General features: G+C 31.9%; 1 protein-coding gene across 4 annotated transcripts; it reads left to right on the plus strand.

Annotated features, from left to right (window-relative positions):
* Positions 1 to 3,897: 3,897 nt before the first annotated feature.
* On the plus strand, positions 3,898 to 25,101 carry LOC106664720 (transportin-1). Of its 4 annotated transcripts, XM_014390679.1 has the most exons (20): positions 3,899 to 4,157; positions 9,098 to 9,173; positions 9,243 to 9,499; positions 9,595 to 9,740; positions 9,837 to 9,918; positions 12,338 to 12,460; positions 12,528 to 12,707; positions 12,821 to 13,007; positions 13,092 to 13,244; positions 13,443 to 13,615; positions 13,691 to 13,840; positions 15,807 to 15,968; positions 16,106 to 16,213; positions 16,324 to 16,570; positions 16,646 to 16,744; positions 18,314 to 18,412; positions 22,596 to 22,671; positions 23,985 to 24,159; positions 24,245 to 24,361; positions 24,881 to 25,101. In XM_014390679.1, exons 1-19 carry the CDS (start codon positions 4,053 to 4,055, stop codon positions 24,347 to 24,349), a joined length of 2,703 nt encoding a protein of 900 aa, XP_014246165.1. In that variant the 5' UTR covers positions 3,899 to 4,052; the 3' UTR covers positions 24,350 to 24,361; positions 24,881 to 25,101. The 4 variants fall into 4 exon arrangements, with proteins under 4 accessions (XP_024081832.1, XP_014246165.1, XP_014246164.1 ...); XM_014390678.1 differs by lacking the exon at positions 24,881 to 25,101 and having other exon boundaries at positions 24,245 to 24,730; XM_014390680.1 differs by lacking the exon at positions 24,881 to 25,101 and having other exon boundaries at positions 18,317 to 18,412; positions 24,245 to 24,730.
* The last annotated feature ends 359 nt before the right edge of the window (positions 25,102 to 25,460 follow it).

The following is a 25,460-nucleotide window of genomic DNA, read 5'->3' on the forward strand; positions in this document are numbered from 1 at the left end:
CCTTCTTCGTTGACACTTAAGGTCTTAATAGGTTAAAGCATGTGAGATAAAGACAAAAAGTGTATGGCATTGTATGAAATCCCTGTCAGAAGTCGGTGACACCAATGAATTGACCTCAGCATGGGTCCCTGGGCATTCGGGTCATAGAGGCAATGAGAAAAAGGACAGGTTGGCCAAAAAAGAAGCCAATATAAATTCTCTATGCCTTGAATCCTATTGGAGCCCAGCAAATTGCCACAAAAACTATACATACAAAAGTGGATCCTTAATGAGTCCAAAACCTGGTGGAACAATACCCCAGGCATGAGACATACAAAGAGATTCTGAATGGGATCCTGACAAGGCACTGCCACCTAAGAAGGCACATGCACCGGATAGGAGTACAGACAGAAGAAACACTGTGCAGATACTGCCACGAAGAAGAGACCGCAGAACAGGTTTTATGTTTTTGTGAAGGTCTATGTGGGTGTAGATTCTTGCAACTAGGAAAGAAAAGCTGCAAGCAAGATCCTACACTTGACTTATTAGTTGAAGCTGGCCAGTGAGTTATCAAAAATGGAGGAGCACAATAGATCTACTCAAGTTGAGGTGAAAAGGACCTAGTGTTACCTCTTTTATCCCTATCCTACATACTCTCTATTTGGAATCAAGGAATGGCCAGACATAAATGGGCTTTGGCCCAAAAGTAAGCCATATGTCAACCTTGCATGGCTTCTTAATGGAGTGAGGATGACCTTTCTTCTACGATTCTGATCCTCTAATGGCTTATTGATGATGCTCATGATATGTGAGAGCTTGAGAACTTTTATTGACCTTAAATTGAGATTCATCTTATTTGAGCTGAACTGGCTCCGCTCTTCCATGCTTCCAGATATTATAAAACTAAAAGAGATAAATAAGGAGACTGCACGGTATGTACATACTGATGGGAGCAGAAAGAAAGAGCAGATTTCTTTCTTTCGGATTTCTTTTATATCAGGGGAACCAAAAAATATTCACTGATAAGTACAGTTTGAAAAGAAATTGCAGCAGCCTGCTCCTGACAAGGCACTGGTGCCTAAGAAGGCAAAACACTGTATAGGAGTAGAGACAGAAGAAACACTATGCCAAGTAGAAGAGGAGAATGCAAGAAATGTTTTATGTTTTTGCGAGAGTCTAGATTCTTATTTATTTATTGATTTGGTTTTTTATGGTTTCCCAGTTACAAATGTATACAATAATAGTATAAAGGTTATAACTGTACATAAATTTACAAATATTTATTATTAAAAAAAAATTAAAATTAAAGTGAATTGAAACAATTTTAAATATGTATTAAAACTATATAATTATCGATTATTAATGATAATAAAAATCAATATTTATTAATTATATTTGCAATTTTGCTACAATGATAAAATTTTCCTTCAATTTACTTAAACTGTCATTAAATATATCTATATTTTTGAACGAGTAACAAATTTTTTATTGTTGGTATAAAACAAAATTTGGCATAATTACTTCTGAATTAGAGAATGAAATTTGACTTCTCGTATGATAATATAAAATATGAAAGTTAGTTGGGTTAAGCAGTAGTGGGCAATCAGTTAAGAAATGTAATAATGTATATACTAATAAGCAATCTGTAATAATAAACAATCTATAATTTTCTTCTGTACAGAACAGTCGTCAATTTCAGATTCGACGTTAATCGTGAGTATAGTGTATCTCTGTATTCTCTGATTGTTCTGCAATGTATCAGATGTAAACATCTTTTTGAACCGCTTTTATGTGACTGATACGGGTGGATTGGAAGGGAGCCCAAAGAGGTGAACAGTAATCTAATAGTGCTCTTACAGTGGAACCGTATAAAATTGTAAGCATGTCTGGATCACAAAAATGTATAGTGTGATGTGTACTAAAGCCTAAAGTTTTATTTGCTTTAGCAATAGTTTTATTAATGTGTGTGAAAGTTTATCTGACTGTCAATAATGATCTTTAACAGGTTCACGTCTAATTAAGAGCGAGTCGGATGTAGTGTACTTAAATTTTATAGGATATTTTTTTATTTTTTTATTTTTTTTTAAATTTATTTATTTACGGATCGAAATCCACTATAAAAAAGACATTTTACAATAACAAAAAATATAAATAATATATGTAAAAATACAAATAATATATATAAAAAGAATAAGGACGTATATACATGGTAATAATACAAATGGTAATATAAATGATAAATATAAAAATACAATTAAAGAGTAAAAACTGAACAACAAAAATGAAAGACATAATTACTAACCAAATAAGGCAGAGAAAACAAAATAAAGCTGAAAGACAATTGAAACTACAATAATTAGGTACATATTTAATGAAAATAATGCTCTTTGTAAATATATAATAAGACTAGAGTGCGAGAATTAGTTGAACCAGTAAATGAAATAAATTGTAATAATTTTGTACATATGAAATATAAAAGCATTCAACTAAGGTTGTAGGATAAGGTTTTTCATAGATTGCACAGAACTATTGAAGAAGTCAATGCTATTGCAGATGTTGTTACTCTTGATCATCATTCTGTGTAGAGGAGAAGAGAGCATGTAGTTAGAGCTTTGGAATTCAATATAAAATAATTTATAGGTTTTAAGAGAGTACGAAGGGATATGTAGCTGTAGTTGAGAGAGAAGATAAGGACTATCAATGAGATGGTTTAATAATTTAAATACAAAAACAATATCAAAGTAATCCCTTCTTAGTGCCAGTTCGAAAAGTTTAAATTCAGAGCGGATTCCAGGGTAGGCAGAATTCAGAGGAAGATTGAGTTTGTAGAAAAGTTTTTTTAAAAATTTGTTTTGTACAGATTGAAGAATTTTTTGATAATTTAGATAGAATGGGTTCCAAACAGGTGTAGCATATTCTAGTATGGGTTGTACAAAAGCTTTATAAAGATAGACAAAACATAAAGGATTTTTAAATTCATAGGTGTTCCGGATGATGAAACCTAGCATCTTCATAGATCTATTTTTTATTGAAGAAATATTCTTTAAACTTGAGCTTTTGATCAAAAAGTACACCAAGATCCTTTACGACCTTAACTCGCGTTAAAAGAGCATCATGGAGAGTATAGAGATAAATAAAAGGTTGTTTCTTATGAGAGAATGTAATTGTGTAGCATTTGGAAACATTAAGAGCAAGTTTGTTATTAGAGCACAAGGTTAGCACATTATTGATAGAATTTTGTAATTGTAAGCAATCGGAAGGAGAAGTGATTATAGAATAGATTTTCAGATCATCAGCAAATAATAAAAATTGAGCAGAAGGAAGAGCAAGATGGATATCATTAATAAATAAGAGAAACAAAACTGGTCCAAGATGAGACCCTTGCGGGACTCTCGAGGAAGCCGCAAAGGGACATGATTTAAATGATTTTATTTTGACTATTTTATTTTTATTTATTTAGCAGAGTTCCTAATGCACTTGTAGGGGTTGTTCTCATTGCCCCTGTAATACATAGCTTCTTTGTAAGCTGACTAATGTTTTAGTAGCTACTTTTTGTTGAGCTTTGGTCCACCAAATTAATGATCCATAAGTTATTTTGGATTTTATTACTGCCCTGTATAGTCAATAGGCCATTTCCGGTTTTAATCCCTTAAAGGAGCTCTACTCAAATAACTCTCCAATTTTTCATGGGACCTTAATGGTTATCAATTGAGAGCTGCCGAAGCTTAAACACGTTTCTGGTAAAAAAAAAATATATATATATATATATATAAAAAATCATTACAGTAATAACTTCATTTCAATAAAAGCGTTTAAATTGAAAATTGGCGCGTGATGTTCAGCATCCCCCACCACAGAGTCGACGTGATGAAATAAGCGGCCGGTTGCTCTATAAAGTGTAAAGTTGTTTCTGGTTTTAGGACTTCCAGTGGACACTGGATTTAGTTAAATGCGAGTCCGCTAGTCGTTTATTAGGCAACATTTTTAAGTGTTTAGTTGTTTGCTTTGACCCAACACGGTATCGTTCGTTTGTACTTGCAGTCGTACGACAACCAAACGTAGGGACGATCATAATGAAAATGGCTTGGCAACCCCAAGAAGAAGGTCTCAGACAGATTCTTCAGCTCCTTAAAGAATCGCAATCGCCGGACATTACCACTCAGACGGCAGTACAACAAGTATCCTTTTTTTATTCCTTGTAAATGTTTTTTTTAGGAAAGGCGATAAATGTTCTATTCTGAAAAATAGACGGAAGGCGAGCAACGGGACGTTTTGATATGAAAAGTCGGTAAATCGTAAAAATAACTTTGTGTTCGTGTCACACTTGGCGCCGTCTCGCCTCTAGTTAAAACTTCGTTTAATCCTTTTTTCCCCAATCTTTTATTCCGTCTTGTCAGTTTTTTGGATTTTCTTTTTCCAAAGGGCGGTGGCTTTTGCCCTTTTTTTAAGCCCTTTAAGCTCTCTTCACATGCATGCCTAAGCCTTAGCCCTACTTGAAAAACATCAAAACACGAGAGGCTTATGACCGTTCGACGAAACCCTTCGAACGTCCATCCGCTTTCGTCGAAATTTGACTTAAGTTGTTAATTCGGACTTAATTAAGCATTTCGAACGGATTTGGCCCGATGGCGAAATAAGGCTTAGGTTTAAACTTGTTTCAGGCTTAACGTCTTTATACATTTTCTCTTGGAGTTTCCATTAACTTGAAAAATAGTGTTGCCTGGGTGCAGATATTGGAAACTTTTCTTGGTAGGGGTGATTATGGAAATTCACCTTCATTGAGTGAATTTTTTTTTGTGAGTTAACATTTTCAATGAGACCTGAGATCTGTTGTGAGTCGATAGAGAATCAAACCGGCTCGGTCATCACAGTGTTACACTCACATTCCTTACGGTTTTGGTGCAATGGATCCACAACCTCAATGGAGGCGGGTTGGGTTCTATGTTGAGATAAAATAATTTTTTAGGTACCATGTTATAAAAATGAAACCCTTGGAAGAGTGAAGAAAAGAACAAAAGAAAAATGAGGGGGGGGGAATTTGCGACTTCAGTACAATTATTCGATTACAAACCAGAAACCTCTAAGGTTTAGGTTTAAGCTTGTTTCAGGGGGTTTAAAATCTTTATGCATTTTCTCTTGGAGTTTCCATTAACTTGAAAAATATCGGTGTTGCCTGGTACAGATTTTCGAAGCTTTGGTAAAGGCGAATAGGGAAATTCACCTTCTTTGATTGAATTTGTTTTTTTTTCTTTTTTTTTTTCTGTTTTTGTGAGTTTTGACATTTTGAATGAGACCCGAGATCTGTAGTAAGTCGATAGAGAATCAATCCGTCTCGGTCATCACAGTGTTTCACCTGCATTCCTGTGGTTTTGGTGCAATGGATGCGCAACCCTCATTGGTTGGGGTTCATCTTGAGATAAAATAATTTTTTATGTACCACGTTATAATAATGAAATCCTTGGAAGGGAGAGAAAACAAAAGGAAAAGGAAACAAAAATTGGGGGAGGGATTGATGACTATAATAGAATACAAACCGGAAACCTCTATAATGGAAAGCACTGGCATCAACTGCACATCCTCCGACTCTGTTTGTTAGGCTCACTAAATCCACCTATCCACTCCTACCTCCTGTAGGCTTCAATTTTGGCATTATCTTCAATTAAATAGTTGGGTGCAGGGTGGATCAAAATAAGGAGAAAAAATCTTTAAAAATCTCCCCATAGTACCAACGCACAACATTGGTTTTCATGGGCTGGAGATAACCCTGGCTATGCTGGAAGAAAATGTAGGAGGAAAATAAAATACATATACATTACTCGTTATCCACGAGTGATTGTACCAAGTAGCGCTACGGAACCATCCTGAATTTCAGTCTTTAAAGCATTTTCTGCTTACCATCAGAAGCTTTTTGTATTGTGAGGCCTATTGTCAATTTTGTGTATGAGCATACAACATTGCACACGCTATTTCAGTTTTTTTTCCCCAGAAAAAAGGTATTTATGGCAACATACGTAATGTTTATTTCACTTTTTAACAAACCTGGACATAAATTTATTTATTTATTTTATAAATTTATTAAAAATAGTTCTTTATTTTGATTATTTGGAAATCGTGAAATGCGGGGTCTGGTGTTAAGTAGGTTTCAGAAAAACATTTTCTATATTGTGCCAACGTTTCAATGTTTATTGAGCCTTGAAGATGATCTCAATAAAGATCGAAACGTTGGCATGGTAAAGAAAACATTTTTCTAAACCTACGTCACACCAGATCGCATCTCACGATGTCCGAATAATCATTGACTAACAGTCACTAAACACCACACGTTCTTTATTTTGTTGAAGTAGTGAGGAGCGGTCGAGAAGAGGTCTTGACCATTCCTCACGACTTCAACAAATTTTAAAACAACAGGTCACTAAGAAACACTTAGTTCTTTATCATTAACACTGTTCTGGGGTGATCATATTTTATGTACAAAGATTGAGTTTTGTATAGCTTTCTTTTTGGAAAAAGTTAAAACATCAGCTTGTAAAACCTCCATTGTTCTTGAGAAAGTGCAAAAAAAAATTCTCCATTGTGTTCTTGAAAAAGTGTTCAAGGATTTGAGGGAGGAATGGAAGGACACATGATAAGAAGTGCACTGGTCTCCAAAGATAAGTAATATATGACTAATTTATAATGTATATAAATCCTACACCCTTGGAATATTCCTTCCTTCAGTGGATTATCCTTCTTTTTTTTTTCTTTTTTTTTTTTTTTCAATTTTAAAGATCCATGGCTACAATTACTTGAAACTCACTGCTTGCAGCTTTTATTTTATAATACCACAAAGTTTTGTTTCCTTTGTCTGTCCTAATCTCCAAACTTCCTGCAATCCGGCCCTCTGACACTAAAAATTCAATGAAAAACATTATGAAGGAAAGTGGCAGCATCGGTGGGCTGGATCAGTAATCTCTCTACGTTGAGGAACAGGACTGGTTCATTGCGGAAGGGTCATCCTCACCCGATTAAGAATGGGCCATGGGATATTTACACTTAATTTTGGGCCCAAACCCACGTATGTGTCCATGTAGACCAGCGCTGATTGATATGTCCTGCCCTATTGAAGGGTGCCTTGGCTCTATGCAGAGAGCATTTAGGAATGCCGTCCAGTATGAGAAAAAAATTAAGTACACCATCCTGAGTGCATGGTATGTAAATAAGAAATAATGTATTTAAGAGTGAATGAGTTTGGTTTTAGGAACTGATTGTGTTGGCTGAAATTACCTAGCTGTTGATAGCCATGATGGTTACGATTTGTCATCAAAAGTTCTTTTTCCGTTTTTCAATTCGTATGGGTTCACTCATGTTACCTATTGGCAAATTGAATTTGTTAGTTTTCTGACTTAGTACAGCTTCTAATTCACTCAAATATTTCATTAAAATAAGTTATTTTAGTTGATAATAATAGGGGAAAAGTATCGTTGGTTTGACACCTTGACTTTGACGCAACACTCGATGGGTAGTTGACTTTAAACCCCTTGACAGGAGCTTTATGGAATTTTTATAATGATTTGAAACTTACAAATTACTTCTTTCTTTTGAGTTACTAAGCTAAATGTAGTTTAATAATGGTTTAATCTAATAGTAATGTTAAAAATATCTAATGTAACCCATTGGGTTTGATTCTGTCATGCTGTAGTTACACGATTACTCTTTTACATTCATTTAGATGTTTTTCTGTTTGTATTTATACTAATGTTTTGGATCATCTGCCAGCGGTTGAGTTATAATGGGAATTATTTGGTAAACAATAGTAAAATCCAGAGTTCTACAGTTAAAATTTTATTTTATTTACAGGAGAATCCATAGAGTAATACATTTTTGTGACTAACATTTGTGATTAGCATAAAGATGTTGAGTTGGCACCATTCTTGCTGTGTAACTCCATAATGGTGTTTTTTATAAATAAATATAAGCCTTTAGTTCCTGCAGGTTTATTTACATGGGAAGCTTTTCAATTATTTTATAATCGTCTTCAGCCCCTTAACTCACAGCCTTGTTATTTATATTTTTTCATATAACGCTGTGTTATATGAAAAAATATGAATAACAAGGCTGTGAGTTAAGGGTCTGAAGATGTTTATAAAATAATTGAAAAGCTTCCCATGTAAATAAACCTGCTGGAACTAAAGGCTTATATTTATTTATAAAAAACACCACTAGCATAAAGCTTTATTTTCTCACTTATTATGATGTTTTTAGTTTGATGTAAGGTAGAGAAAAACCAATCAATATTAATTTCATTCCCTTCCAGCATTAGTCTGTTTATTGCCATGTATTTCATATAGTTGGTTTGACTAGTAGTTTGACAAAAAGTCTTAATTATCCTTGAATTAAATTGAGGTACATGAATTCTTACACATTCAAGCAGCTTGGGACTATCCACTTTAGAATGTAACAAGTTACGGAGGAACAGCAAGTCAACGAGAAATCTTCTATCTTCCAAAGAGAGGATACCAATTTCTTTCAAAAGTGGACCATACTTATGAGGTTGTCTTTTAATTTTTAATTTAAATGTTGCAATTCTTAAGAACTTTTTTTGGACTCTTTCTAGAAACAAAGGGCCCAAACTACACTACCATATTCAAGGATTGGTCTCACATTTGAATAATATAACACTTTCAAGGCCGTCCTACTGTTAAAAAGTTCACTTACTTCCTTGCACATAATATTGGTTTATATCAGATCATTTTGCTAAATTCAAAGGGTTCTTTTTCTGAACCTAGACAGACAAACAAGACAAGTTGTACTGAAGAATTATCTTTTAGATCCGTTCCCGCTCTTCTATGCTGGTTTACATATTGATCTAGCAAAGGTTAAGTTCATTAGCGATGAGGTACTATTCGTAGAAATCCATTTACCACTCGGTGACATCCAGGATAAATTCATCCAATTCATCTCTCCCGCGAATCATAGTAAACTTAAAACAACCTCCAAAGATCAAAACAGTGAAGTCAGGCAGACCAAAATGATAGGAATTTACCAAATTATGTTAATTGTTAAATTTTTTCTTAAATCATTTATTATTTAAAATAATTCTAGTTTTTATTTATAAATTTTCTTAACAACGTATATTCAGAAACTGGAAGAATTAAATAAATTCCCTGATTTTAATAATTATCTAATTTTTGTCCTAACCAAAGTAACTACAGAAGGTAAATATTCAAAGGAAGTTTTCTGTGAATATATGCATAATATTGATATATATATATTTTTGTCTATAGATGAACCAACACGGTCATTAAGTGGGCTAATTTTAAAAAATAATGTCAAAGCAAATTTTGACAAACTTGACAGCGAGGTTCTAGAGTTTGTTAAACAGTCATGCCTTTCGGCTGTTGGAGACCCTTCGCCATTAATAAGGGCTACTGTAGGTATACTCATAACTACGATAACATCCAAAGGAGAGCTTCCATTTTGGCCAGATCTCCTCCCTACTTTATGTTCTATGTTGGACTCTCAGGATTACAATGTTTGCGAGGTTTGCACATACAAAATTCTAATCTTACATAACGTATTATTGTAATTCTCTTTTTATTAAAGGGCATTTTAAGCTAGTGATTGTTACATTTTCAGGGAGCGTTTAGTGCATTGCAAAAGATTTGTGAGGATTCATGTCAAACACTAGACTCGATGAATTCATTTGAAGAATTTAATAAACCTTTAAATATACTTATTCCTAAATTTCTTCAGTTTTTCGGACACTCCAGTTGTAAAATTAGGTATTTCACTGTTTTTATTTAATTTTTTCCATTCCATATATAGAGAGTAAAAAATACTTACAATTTTTTTTCTATATAATAAAATTTTTTCTCTAGATCTCATGCTGTAGCATGTGTGAACCAATTTATCATTCATCGGTCACAAGCACTTATGACTCATCTGGATTCATTCATAGAGGTAAAAAAAATTTAATTCCTTTGAAATTTTATAAGCAAATAAATTATAATGATCATTTTGTATCTCAAGTATAATTAAAAATTTGACACAAAAGGTTAATTGGGGGTACAAGTAAGTTTTAAAGGAATTTTTGTGAAATTTAGATCTTTATAATACAAAAATGGTGACAAATTGATAACTCAAAGTATTGTCTGTCCATTTTTAGCCATTTATTTTTTTTAAATTTTTTTTTTACATTTCTTGTAAGAACAGAAGTGCAGTACAGACAGGCCATGAGTCATTGATCAAAACAAGTGATAGTCTGAAGGAGCAACGTCTGTATGATATGGCAGGCGGGCTAGGATATCCCATTTTATAGTTACCAAGTCGTTTCTGACTGGCACTGTAATATGTGGTTCAAAATCACTTTGTCATGTTTCTGCTCATATTCCGACTGCTTCTCCTTCAATACTTGGCCCAAATGCATCAATTGTATCTGGTAGCATTCTCCCATGATGGTTTCATTCGGTCTTTGCAGCTTGTGTTGCTCATACTACCAGCTGATACTACCACATACACTGACAGGCAAAAAATTCCACCCAGTTGGTTTTTCTTTTTCTTTTCTCGATAAAAGAAAATTCTGCCCTTAATTTGTTTCATTGTTTTAACCAATAAATATTTGTTTATGCTATGTTTTAAATTGAGAATATCAATGAGAGGTAACTTAATCCTTAATCAAAAACAAGGATAAAGACTTTTTCAGTGTTTACTTTTTACGGAATTTAAAATGTTTATTCAGTCTCATTTGAATTCTGAAGGAATAAACTGTTTAGTTTATATCTTTGCTTTCTTAATTTAAATTTTTGAACATAAAAATACCACTTAGTGCTGAGGATGTTGCACATGGTGTGACACTTATTGATGATGGACGTTCTATCAGGTTTGTGGCTATTGCCAATGGAGTTCCCTATGAAACACTGCGATACACAGTTTAATGTTTTGGAGAAACTTGGTCCTGTTATAGAAGGCCCGGTTCTGGACTAGGGTAACAGAACCACAGGATGACCGTTTTTTGACTTTGTGAATTTTGCGAAATATTATGCGGTACCTGACTGTTGTTCAAGCAATTCATCAGCTCCAGGAAGTTCGAACGCACTGCTCGAAGAAGATTAAATCAGTATGGACTGATGGCTTTTCGCCCCAGAAGGACCAGAATTGACCAGAACATGCAGAGTTGCACGGCTCGCATTTGTTCGAGAACAGCCACTGATCTTTGGACGACTGGTCTTCTGTACCTTTTACAGATGAGTGTAGATTTGTTCTACGAATTCCAGATGGGCGTGAAAGAGCGTGGAGAAGGTGAAATAAAAGGTACGAAGCTTGTAATTTTTCCGAGAGCCAACCTTTTCAACTTAGCTCAATGATGGTGTTGGCGATGGTGTAGGCGGGAATTTCAAAGGAGTCTCACAGAAATGGCTCTTGTTTGTGGAGGGTATTTGACGGCCACTCGCTATGCGGATGAAATTTTGAAACATCATGCGTTGCCTATCCTTGATTAAATCGCCTATCCTCAATGCCTCTTAGCCTGGCCAGCCCGTTCTCCAGACTTGAACCCCACCAAACATTTATGGGATAACCTCAAAAGAGGAATAAGAGCGCGTCCATCACTTCCTGATACACTCCACGATCTTGAAAGGACTCTTCGTGAAGAATGGGTTAACCTCCCACAAAGAGACATTTCCAGACTGCTAGAAAGTAAGCAGAGGCATCTTCGAGATGTAATTAAGGCAAGAGTAGGAAATACGCGATATTGAAATGTTAATTAAAAATCTAATTAAAACAAATTTTATCTATCCATCTTTTTTTTCTTTCTTTTCATTTTCCTTTGCAATTTATTTTTTACTTTTTTAGACAAAGAATCAATTATTAAATGTTATAAATGTGAAACTTTGATTAATATGTAAAAATATATACAAATTAAGTTATATTACAAGTGGGTGCAATTTTTTGCTTGTCAGGGTACATGGCTCTGTTAATGTTAATGCAAGGCCAGGCTTGCTCCATGATTTGTTACACTTTGGATTATTGTAATCAATCCACTTTGCTTTACTAGTTACAATTTTATTTAAAAAAGTTTTGGTTTTTGAGGAAGCTGTTTACAAGTGTAAATCTCCTTTCCATCTGTCTTGGCTTTAATTTGTGTGGCACAAAGTTTTTGCTTTTGGACCATTCCCATCGCTTTTGAGGCTTAATGAAATTGCTAGTTGATTCCCAAAGATTCTGCAATTTCTTGCATTTGGTGGTTAGGCCATGGCCAATTTAATACTAGTAATGCTCATCTTGTAAATCTTTTAAAACTTACTTGCACCCCAATGATTTTTTATTTATTTTTAAGTTAATCTAGATTTAATAATTTTTTAATGATACATTTTGTTTTTAGGGACTATTTAGTTTAGCAAATGACACAGAACCAGAAGTTAGAAAGAATGTTTGTAGAGCTTTAGTTGGGCTACTCGAAGTGAGAATAGACCGGCTTATTCCTCAGATGCATAATATTATTGAGGTACTTTTTTTCTCCTTACTTTCTCGTATCTCAAAAGTTTTAAATAATATTCAATTTATTTGTTTAGTACATGCTAACTCGAACACAAGATGAAGATGAAGGTGTTGCCTTAGAAGCTTGTGAATTTTGGTTATCACTAGCAGAACAACAAATATCTCGTGAAGTCCTATCTCCATATTTATCCACGCTCATACCTGTTCTTGTGAAAGGGATGAAATATTCTGAAATTGATATAATTCTGTTGAAGGTACAAAGAATATACATATCAATCTAGATCGTAAAACACTTAAGATTATTATAAATTTTATATAAAAAAATATCGTGCCATAAATGACTGAAATATCTCGGTGTTATTTATAGGGTGATATTGAAGATGATGAAATGGTACCTGACAGAGAAGAAGATATAAAACCTAGGTTTTACAGATCAAAACATACAGTCAGACAACATACTACAGATAATGGCACCGAGTCTGGCGTATCAGGGGATACCAGTATTGACGATGATGGTTCAGAAGATGATACATCACTTTCAGACTGGAATCTCAGTAAGATTGTTTTAAATTCCTTATTATTAATGTAATTATATGTGTTGTTTTTATCTAATCTGACCTTTTGTTCTTTTTTCAAAGGAAAATGTAGTGCAGCAGCCTTGGATGTTTTGGCCAATGTGTTCAGAGACGATCTTTTACCAGTACTAATACCGATTTTAAAAGTAACTCTGTTCCATCAAGACTGGAATGTTAAAGAATCTGGTATTTTGGCTTTAGGGGCAATTGCTGAAGGTAAGTGTGTTTTGCGGTTATTAAAAAATTAGTCATCAATAAAACGATGTATGCTAAATGAATTAAATATTTTTTCAATCATTTATTGTAGATCGTACCCTACAAAGTTAAATTACTGTGATGATTTTCAAATCAATATTGCTGTTTAAGATATGTTTTTTAAGAGTACAACAGCTAATTTTTTTGTCAAATTTTTAGGATGTATGTCAGGCATGATCCATCATTTGAGAGAACTGATACCATACCTCATAGGTTGTTTATCTGACAAGAAAGCCTTAGTACGAGCTATCACTTGTTGGACATTATCTCGTTATTCACATTGGGTGGTTACTCAACCACACGAAAATTACTTAAAACCATTATTGACTGAGGTCAGTTTTTATCCCCTTATATTTATTGTTTTATTTCGGTTGCAAACGAATAATTAATTTATTCTTTCACTTTAGCTTCTTAATAGAATACTTGATCCAAATAAACGAGTGCAAGAGGCAGCTTGCTCAGCGTTTGCCACATTGGAGGAGGAAGCTTGCACAGAACTTGTCCCATATTTGGGTTTTATTTTAGAGACCCTTGTTTATGCATTTACTAAATACCAGGTACATCAAATTTTAATTATGATAATGTTATTCTCAAATAAGTGAAGATTTATATAATTTAAAATATCAAAAAAGCATAATTTACTTACGGTGAGTTAAAGAAATGACACTTTCAAGAGGTAAAATCAAATTTATTTTATATTTCGCCATCTTCGCCTATCATTGAAGATAGCAAAATGCTGAAAAGGGTCTGACAGACCAAACCAGGGAGGCATAAAAAATGATCATAAAAAACCAAACTACAGGTTTATAACTGTGCAGACCCGAATTGCATGCCTCATTTGTTTGTCAGATACAAGTACATATAAAATCAGTGCCTAGGGTTTACAAAATGATGGAATATAATAAAAGATTGAATTAAAATAACTATGATTTTGCACTTGCATGCTTTTATGTGTCTCAGTAAAACATTGAATTGTGAGCATGTAAGCTAACCTAATCTGCCCCTAATTTCTAACCCTACTTCTAACTTTCTTAATTCTTACCTAACCTAATCCATTCCTGTTACCTAATCTGAACCCTACCTAACCTGCCCATAACTCTAACTATTCCTTAATTCTTACCTAACCTAATCCATTCCTATGTTACCTAATCCGAACCCTACCTAACCTAACCTGCACATAACTCTAACTATTCCTTAAATCTTACCTAACCTAATCCTAACTCTGCCTAACCTGTTGTTTTAATACTAACCCTACCCTCACCTAAACCAACTCACCCCTAATGCTAACCCATCTGTTCTAATTCTACTTTTCTACTACTACGGGTTTGTACAACCACCCAGTTTGTGTAGCAACAGCGAATCGTATTTACCAAGTGCCATGCAAATCCTCAACTTACTACCAATCGTGATGGACAACAGTGAAACTCATCTACAGTTACTGTTTTGTATAGTGGCTACAAACTCAGTCACAGAGTTACTTTTAAGTTACTTAGTTTTAAGTTCAGTTACTATTGATCCGTCTCCTTTACATCGAATAACTCATTCCAATTTTTGTGATTTGAAAAAGAAGTGTTCCAAATTATTGGTTCAGCTTTGTATAGATCAAGGACTTCCCTGTTAGGGCCAATCCATTCCTAACCAACAGAATAATGTTGTTCTTTGATTAATGCATCTATACTAGTAAGAAATTGTTTATTATTAAAAAATAATTATTGTTGATTGATGATTATAGTTGATATACATACAGTGCAGTCCCCGAATATGTGGATGTGATGTTTGGTTACTTCATTAATGTTTTTGCACTTTGAAGTGGACAAGAAAACCGACAATTAGCTGAGCAAGGCGAGCATTGAATATTGCCGCTTGGAAATAACCGAGCACCCATCCACATTAGTTAGACTTTGGCAAACCTTTGCTCAGCATCCAGTGAGTCCTGCATGCCTGGAGCCACATTTATGCTAACCCTACTCGTCTTAACCCATCAATCCTAAACTCTGCTTAACCTAACCTGTACTTTACCCTGCCTCAGCTGTCGTTAATTCCAACCTTACCCTCTAAACTAACTCGTCCCTAATACTAACCTATCTGTCTTAACCCGCCCTAACCTAATTCATTCGTAATATTCACCCATCAATCATAATCCTACGTAACCTAATTATCCTTAATGCTGCCTAACCTGTTGTTAATTTTAACACTACCTAACCAAACTCATCCCTACTTCTACTAAACTAACCTTTCTTTAATTCTAACCTTTCCTAACCCATCCTATCTCACATCTACCTCTTCTAATCCAGTCTAACCTAACTTATTGTTAATTCTAACCCTACCTCTACTAATCTAACCTTATCTAACCCATCCCTATTTAACCTGATCCTAACTACCTAACCTAACCTACATAGTTGGAAATGAATTCAGTAGAGGTTTAGCAGTGTTAAAGATGGTCATTTCTTTACTCACCCCTTCTCATTATATAAAAATTACATTTGTTTTAAAACAAAATTTATTTTGCTTTAATTTTTTTAGCATAAAAACTTGTTGATATTATATGACGCGATTGGAACTTTAGCTGATTCAGTAGGTCATCACTTAAATAAACCAGATTACATAAGTATGTTGATGCCACCGTTAATACACAAATGGAATATATTGAAGGATGAGGATAAAGATCTGTTTCCATTGCTTGAGGTTTGTTATTAAAAATTCCCTTTTATTATTTCAATTTGTTTCTCCTTAGTGATTCACTGGGTGACGATGTTAGGCTTCAGAAAGGAGAACATTAGCCATGTATAATTGATTTTTCTTACTCTTGTTTTAATTGATAGTGTTTATCGAGCATAGCGACTGCTCTCCAGAGTGGATTCTTACCATATTGTGAACCAGTATACAAAAGATGTGTCTCATTAGTGGAACAAACATTGAATCAGCACATTGTAAGTGTTCAACTATTGTTCTTCTAAAAAAGGATTTTTTTTATGTACTAATTTACCAAAATTCAAGAATTTATCCATTTTATTTCAACTATGTGTTTTTAATTGTCCAGGCAAATACTCAAAACCCAGATCAGTTTGAAGCACCAGATAAAGACTTTATGATAGTTGCATTGGACTTGCTTTCTGGTCTTGCTGAAGGTTTGAATGGGCAGATCGAAAAATTAGTGCATAGTTCAAATATTATGCAACTTTTATATCAATGTATGCAAGATCCAATGCCCGAGGTCCGACAAAGTAGTTTTGCTCTTCTCGGTGATTTAACTAAAGCTTGCTTTGAACACGTTCATCCTTGTATTAGTGAGTGTTTCTGATTTCATTCTCAATAATAGAAGAAAAAAAAATTCCTTGTCCTATCTACATTATATTTTTCAGATGATTTTATTCCAATTTTGAGTCAAAATTTAAATCCTGACTTAATATCTGTTTGTAACAATGCAACATGGGCAATAGGTGAAATTTCCATAAAATTAGGTGAGGAAATATATTTTTTATTAATTACATTGTTTTGGTTATAATTCTGATATTGAATGGATGGGTGTTCGATTTCATTCAGTGTAGATTTCATTAAAGTTTCATTATTGTAAATAGATGTTCATTCTTTGTTAATCTTGTTAATTAATAATAATAAGTTTAAAGTCCTGATTGAGAGGATATTTTTTCACAGCTCGACAAAAGAAATGATTATTTTCTTTCAAATTGGCTTTATGATTTTTCCTATAAAATTAATGTACTTGTAGACACAATTGGATATGTAAATTTATGTTGTTTCTGCGATTATTTTACAACTTTATGGGTAGTGTATAGCCTGTTCAGTTTTAAATTTTCTTTTCTTTAGGCCCGATGCACACATGTGGTTTTTTTATCATCTGGTTGCGTAGCAACTGAAATATTTCAAATACCACCAGCATGCGTACGATTGCCTAGATGGATGTCTTCCATAGAAAACACATTTTTGCTCACCTTATTTATAAAGAGAGTATACTTACAAACAAAATAGACAAAATTTTCAACTTTTAACATTTCACACTAAAAGGTAATTTTCTTCTTGTCTAACTTGACATCAATTTCCTCTGCCAATACAAGAGGTTCTGAACAATAACTACAGAATTGAAATAGGCAGCATATGACATTCAAAATGGTGATCCACAGTGATTTTGTTGTGGCCTAGAGGGAAAAATGGGAAAAAATGTCAAAAATATTTACTGGACAGTGCCAATGCTAACCAATCTGATGCTCTGTACTTCTTACCGCAGCTGCCTGACCGGACGACAAAAACTGCATAGTGCATTGGGGGCTGTATTACCTAAATATTTAAACTCAATTTTTTTAAATTTAGAGTAAGTGTATTTTGTTCTGTCCAGAAATGAAGGTTTAAGTAACATTCATATTAAGTAAAATAAACGTGTACAGTCAAAATACACAGATGGTGATGTGGAAATTTTATTTGAAATGTGTTTCGAGCTCTAATTACTGAACATACTTAAAGCCTTTGAAAAAATATCTAATATTTATTTCATTCTCGTAAAATTGTATTTATTTATTTTATTTTTTGAGGTAAGAAGTGTAGTTTAGGATTTTTCTTCTTTCTATGCTAATTTGATGTATCGTACTTTCTGTGCTACAAGTACAGTTACAGTAATTATTGAAACAATTATTTCTTACGGGAGGAAGAAGAAAGGCAATAAAATATTGCCACAAGTTTATTCTTAGCATTTCATTTTGAGTTTAGTATGACAATGTGAAGAATTTATTTAATTTGAGTTCTTAAGAGCCTTTTACTAAATGGCATAGCTAATATGAATCATTACAATTTTCAAACCACATCTACTGAAATCATACGATAACTATCATAGAATACGATAAACTTTGGGAATTTATATTAACGTGCAAATTACAAGATTATTATTAAATTGTTAAGAAAAGGTTCTTGAATGTGTGGTGCATCCATATGCAGTTTTTCTTTATATTCTGATTCATATTAGACGAACCTGTATGTTACTTATCATAAATTTCTTCTTTGCTTATGATTATTTATTCTAGAAGGTGATGAAATGAGACCCTACATACCTCTGGTCCTCAATCAATTAACACTTATAATTAATAGAGCAAATACTCCCAAAACTCTATTGGAGAATACAGGTAATTAGTACTATCATTTATTTTCTCATGATTTACACAAAAAATACTTTTATTATGGTTTGTACTGAATATCAACATAAGAATGTTATTTTTATTTAAATTTTGCGAATTTTTAAACAAATATATCATAATTAAAATTTCAAAATTAACACTAGATTTAAATAAATTTGTATTTTGTTCTGGCTTAAATTTTTTAAATTTTGTTTGAGTTGGCCCCATTTAAATACTGACATTTACTGTGATTTTATTTTATTCTTGACTCTGTTATTAATTTAAATTTTTTTAATTGCATACATACTAAATAAATTTACATATTACGGTTAATATAATATGGGAAACAAGCACCTTTTTTTTTTCTTCTTCAGAAGAGCCTTATTTTTATTTTTCAACATAATACACAGATACTTATTAACTAGGAAATGGTAGAGCTTTAATTTAAATTTATTCATAATAATTATGTTTTGTCCCATTTTCAATATGTGTGGTCAGAATGAAAGGTGTCAGTTTAAATCTCTTTAAACCATTTGTTTTACTTTAACAATTCTGGTCATTTTGATTTCAAACATAGCAAGTGTTAATTTTTGGTGTGTTTGTTTTTTTGGTTTTCAGAAAAAAAGTCAAATTTTCAAAATATAAATTTACATTATTTTTAATCCAAAACATAATTTCCTTCGTTTTCTATAGCATACTGTTGTCAACATTCTGGTAGCAGAAATATATATAATATTTTGTAAAATTCTGATGAAACAGATAACAATAACATTCCCTATCTTTTAAGTTATTGTCTGGCAGGCTGGTCTTTGATTTGTCTCTCGCCATTACCGTTAAGAAAATACCTTAATCATGTTGGCTCTCCTGTTCAGTTACTACATTATCACCTAAATTCCACATAAATTGTGACTCTGTACCCGAGATCAAACTTGTATAGCAAGCACAGCCTTGAATGAACTTTATCTGCTTCCAGTCGTATGCGTCACAGTTTATTCTAGGTTGACTTTCGGGATCAACTCTCATTTCTTATCAACCTATTTCAATAGGGCTTTTCCCACCCTAGAGCTAATGAGGTAAGCAGTTAACAAATGATCACCTTTATAAAGGTGAAAGACAAAATTTGAAAAAAAAAACTTATGCATACACCCAACATTAATTAGAAAATATGCTTCTTGTAGAAATAAAAAAATTGCAACTCCCTGAGATTTTTGCATTTTCCAAGAACATCTGGTTTGACTTAAACCAAAAATGCTCAGAAGTACAAAATAAAACAGTTTTATTTTTTAAACCAAACATTCTAGCATACTCATACAATGTCTCTCTCCTCCAATACGGCCACTTTTAGCATTTAAAGGGTAATAGGGGTTGATTCTGCGACCAAACTTCTACAAATATACTCAATTGGGCAAAGGCCAAACTTCTTGCTGGTTACTCAAGCGTATGGATACCTGTGGTGTTCAGGTACTCAGAAACATGTTGCCTTATGTGGCCGAGCATTATCACGCATAAGTAATTATTCATATTTTAAGAAAGTCGTAAAAGTTACTTCATGATCTTGTACATACATCTCTTTGCAAAAAGCATTCAAAGTAAATTGGTACCAATTCAGTGAATGTCGTTCTAAGAAATGCCTCCTTAGAACATGACATGTTTCATGTATGATTGTACTGTTCTCCAGGTCTTCTCCAGACTCTTTCTCAGCCATCTGTCTGTTATGGGCCACTCGTATCATTTTTGAATAGGACTTTTTTCCCCATTAGTGTTTCCTTGCAAATCTGTCTCTTTACGGTGTTCCCTGGTAAGAAGGAAGCTTTTCATGGTCTTCTTAAGTTTTTTTTAATGCCAAAGGCTGCTGAATTGCACTTCTGGGTAGCCTATAGGACTAGTGATTTTGGAATGCCAATAATTTTTGGTCTCCTATAGAGAATCCAGTTTCCCTGTAACTTTTAATGGCACTTGAAACGAACGAATTATGAATGCTAAGGTGATAGCGATGTAGTGTGATTTCCCTTCTTCATGAAGAGGGATAATTCTTGATTCATTATGACATAAACAAAATTAACAGAGTATAGAAATCAGGGCTAACAAGAGGTAAAAATCGATTGAAATGAACCAAGAAAAACATAGATTGTTTGTTTGTAAACAGCAATCAAAAATATGATTAATCTCTAATTTGGGGATGGCAGAAGCAGAGTGGTTGGTGTGATAGGCTCTCGGCTTGTAGTCCCTATTATCTATGTTCTATTATCTTGTTTTGTCCGCCCTTAACTAACCAATAATTAATTTTCTTTTTCTTTCTCTACTCCGGTTGTTTCCATGTCAGTGAGTCAAGTTTGTACTGCAAATTAATCATAAATTAATGGTTATGTATATATTTAATGTCAACTAAAATGGAAAAGGAACTATTATAAAAATAATAAATACCTAGCATGGTGTCATTTTCATTTAAATATAAACTTCCTTTGTAGAATATTAATATTTCTATCCAAAAATTGTAATTTCATGATTTAATTAGTCAGTTTATGCGGAAAATTTAATCATTAATCGAATAAAACAGTTGATCAAGTGGTAATTTCAGAGTACTCTTTCTATTATTAAATAGAAAAACTATAAAGAAATTATTCTAATTTTTGTTCTATCGTTGTTGCACATTGTAACTAGATTCTGCCTGAAAACAGACAGCGTTTTTTTTTTTTCTTTCTTTTTCCATCATTCAGTTTTGATACGAAATGCTAGTTTTTATGTGATCTGTGTATTCCAAAAAGAAAACATGTCAATTCGTGGCTCTTCCTGGCGTGTTGATGTTTTGGTTATAACCATAATCAATATGACATATTTGACAGATTTATTATTTATAAATTTGTAATTCTCATGTAATACTCTCTTTTATTATTGCACAGGTTCCTCCAGAATTATTTATCCATTTATTGTTTATTTTATTTTCTGATGCGATACAAATTTGCCGACACCTTTGGGTGTTAAATTAATTGGTTTCATTGTTGATTAACTGTACAGTTTTCTTTGTTAAATATTAATAGAATTATCACATTAACTATTCAATAATTATGCCAGTATGACATAAGAGAATTATAAATGAAAATTAATATTTTACATTTCAAAGTAAAGATAAGAATGAACGTTGCTATCTAAAAGTGCATTCTGACTTTAAAAATTATCTGAGTGAATAGGTTTTTATTATACCATAAAAATTCCTCTATATTTTATTATATTGCCATGATTGTTTTGTTTATGTTTTAATTTATTCATTGCTTATATATACGATAAAACAAAATTGAGTTCATCATTTTTATTATGACATGATTAAATAAGACTATTTGACTGACGTGTAAACACAAATTTATTTATTGCATGTGAGCTTAAAATTTATTTTTATGCATATAATTTTAGTGTNTATTATGACATGATTAAATAAGACTATTTGACTGACGTGTAAACACAAATTTATTTATTGCATGTGAGCTTAAAATTTATTAGAGTGGCTATTACTTTTTTAAATTTTACTTTTTACTTCCAGCTGGCGATTAAATTTTTTTTTTTTTTTTTTTTTTTCATTTCACAAATTAATCCTCGCATTCAATGTCATATGAGATTTTATTACTTTAAACAAAATTATATATTTAAAAAAAATCAAATTAAAAATAGAAACATTTTGGGTTTATGGATTATTTACTATCAAAACTTTTGTTTTTATTTATTACATGTCATATTTATGTTTTTTCTTCTTTTTTTTTTTTTTTATCTCGCATGTCCCATGATAAATAAAGCACTAACAAATCCTTCTCACACAAATAAATGTGGGCCATAATTCATAGGAAAAGAAGCATTTATTTATACTTATATATATTAGAAATATATAAAGTTTTAGGCATTAAAGTTTTAATAAGTTTCCCATTATGGAAATGTGTTACGTTCTGTATTGGACTAAATTTATAGATGAATGCATATTGTGGTAGAGATAAAATTAACTTTATAATTTTATGTAAAATATTATTTTTATAATTTTATTTATTTAAGTTTTTACGTTTGGCATTTTGAATTTTTAAAGATAAAACCAAGTCTTTTTTAATATTACATATTTATTATTATGAAATATATTTTTAATTTTTTTTATGTTGTGTTGTATTTTGTGTTGTGACCAAAGGTTTGGTTTTTTGTTTCTTGTGATACGTAGCAATTACGATTGGCCGCCTAGGATATGTGTGCCCCCATGACGTTGCTCCCATGTTGCAACAGTTTGTCAGACACTGGTGTGTAATCCCTTCACTTTTTCTTATTATTTATTATGAATAATCATTTTATTATGTTTATTTTATTATTTTTAATATGTCAAATATTTTGGTGGAAATGATTAGCCATTTCTTTTTTTGTTAGTTTTGATATTTTCTTGTGTTTACTCTTCTTTCTTGTTTAATTATTCTTTTAATTTTAGCAGTACATAATGCACTCAATATAAACAAAACTACAGTGAAGTTAGTGATTGCTCAATAATTGCACATTTTGAAAATTTCAGTTTTCCACCAAAATTATTGCTTTTTTTATTTTATAATTATTTATTTTACTAACACTAGAATTTAAGTTTAATCTTTACACATAAAGACCTTCTAGACTTTACAAACAGACTTAATATTTTTTTCTAAATTTATTTTAACCCCAAACAATTTCTAGAATGTTTTTATGTGTTTTCAGTTCAGTATTTTAATTTTAAAGTTTCCCCTGCATTCTAATATTTGATCAAGTCATTTTTATTTTCTTACAAGACATTTTGTGATTTGTTATTATAAAAATACTTAAACATGTTTTAGCCCCATTTTTAAGGTTTAGTAAGACGGCGGTGAACTTATATGTCAAAAAATCTACAATAAAGGAAATTGACTATACTATAGTTTAACTTGCCCACGATGCGATTGAGTGTTTATAAGTCTTGCAGTGGAAAAATATGGACCATAAACAACACTCGTAGTTCCAGGAAGCCTTCAGTAAAATTTTAAACTGCCACAGAAAAAGAACAATTGCCGAATGGATCAAGTTAAAGCCTCATACTTAGTTGAGCGGCACCTTAGAAACGAGGCAGACAAAAGACTCATACATAATTTTTCACTTTTAAATATTGATTTTACTGCGTATTTACTAATTTTATTAATTTATTTTTCTAATTGTTACTTTTTGTTGATGACAATAATAAAATTCAGTTTTAAGACTTTCTTTCTATAAGTTGGAAGAATGCAGGGAAAAATTGAGTTATTATTTAATTCTGGTTTTTATTATTTCATAAATAGGTTATTTTTGTTTCATGCTGTGTTTATGTTTAGTACTTCATTATTTGTATGTACATTTCCAGCTTAATTTATTGATATATTTAATTGAACCTTATTCTTTTATTTATTTATTTTAACACCACATTTTAAACATGTATATATAAATAATGTTAAAGTTCTAAACTAAAATTAAAATAGTACTTTTTTTTAGAAGATATTACAATAATACTTAATGAAGCAATAGTTTATTTAGAATATGAGAATTTACAATAAAATGTTTTTTTTTCTTTTTTCTTTGTGTCTAGGTGTACCTCTCTTAGAAACATAAGGGATAACGAAGAGAAAGATTCTGCTTTTAGAGGAATGTGTCAAATGATAACAGTTAATCCCGGTGGTGTTGTTCCTGAATTTATGTATTTCTGCGATGCTGTCGCATCTTGGTCAAACCCGAAAGAAGATTTAAAGGAAATGTTCACCAAGGTGAGACTTTTTGAGTATGAAAATTATTCATGTTGATTCAGCATAAAAGTAAAATTTGCAATTAACATTGATTTTTTGTTTTCAGATATTACATGGTTTCAGGACACACATGGGAGAAGAAAACTGGAAACAGTTTATAAGCCATATTCCTGCACAGCTTCAAGACAGGCTATCTATGTACAACATTTAAACACAATAAATGGTAACAACTCTTTAAGGGAAAATAGTTTTAAATTAATCAAATTAGAGAGAGAATTTTGAAAAAGGACATTAAACTATTTTTTCTTAGTTGCCATTTTATATTTGTGCTATGTCAAAACATAAAAAGCCTTAAATTTTGTTCCATTTGTTACATCTTTACAAACAGCTCATCAATAAACACTTAAAATTTTTCGAATAACTGGCCTACATCAAGTACAAAAAAAAAAATGTTTTACAATTTTCTACAAAATATGCTTATTTCTGACAGTAGTATATAACGAAGTGTTGGTTGAAAGCAAACTGTAAGAGACAAATCATAGTTAAAATATTGTGTTTACAATACATTCAACAATAAAGTACATACTCTCGATAATGTCTAATTAATCAATTTAAATTTAATTTTATTATATATACTTATTTAAGGAATTTATCTTTAAGAATAAATGCCATAATGTCGCATTGACTCTTATTATAATTGTTCTGGAGATTTTCATAATTTGATCAAATTATGTCGTTTCAGGTTTGCAGGTAGCACGTTTTTTAGGAAAATATCAATAACCAAATTGTTAATTGTTGAGCAATCAACACGTATATATACACGTATGTGCAAAGACGGGTCTTTACAGTAGACTCGTGGTATATTTGCCATCAATATTTTCGACATCGTAAAAAAATTCAACACGATTTCAAATTGATAAAAAAAAACATTGAACAGGGAAATAAATATATTTTTGATTTTTTTTAAATGACAACATAAAAGGTAGATGATAATAAAATAACTGCTCTGTAATTAATGAAGGATTTTTATAATTAAGTAAATGACTGAGAATCAAAATCAACTTGAATTAAAAAAAAAAAAAGAAAGGTTCATTATTGTATTAACAGATAGTTGTATACAATATAATTTTCTATCCATCTACCTCTTTCATTACTAATAATAATAATGAATGGTCTTATTAGTTTCTCATTGTTCAATTTCACTTTTTAATTTATTTATTTATTTTATTTCTTTTTTAATTGAGCATAGTTTCAGTTGACTTGCCTCTAATGCTAAACAATCTTGTGATTAATTACTTTAATTGTAAATTTTATAACATGTA

Source organism: Cimex lectularius, unplaced genomic scaffold (genome assembly GCF_000648675.2).
Source record: "Cimex lectularius strain Harlan isolate CLEC.00 unplaced genomic scaffold, Clec_2.1 scaffold107, whole genome shotgun sequence".
Taxonomy (NCBI): domain Eukaryota; kingdom Metazoa; phylum Arthropoda; class Insecta; order Hemiptera; family Cimicidae; genus Cimex; species Cimex lectularius.

Bases quoted from the DNA above. Each gene is read 5' to 3' on its own strand.
- LOC106664720 (XM_014390679.1), top strand. From the start codon at position 4,053: ATGAAAATGGCTTGGCAACCCCAAGAAGAAGGTCTCAGACAGATTCTT. The intron at 12,461-12,527 runs GTACTTTTTTTC...TTATTTGTTTAG, and splicing joins AGATGCATAATATTATTGAG to TACATGCTAACTCGAACACA. The intron at 15,969-16,105 runs GTTTGTTATTAA...TTTAATTGATAG, and splicing joins ATCTGTTTCCATTGCTTGAG to TGTTTATCGAGCATAGCGAC.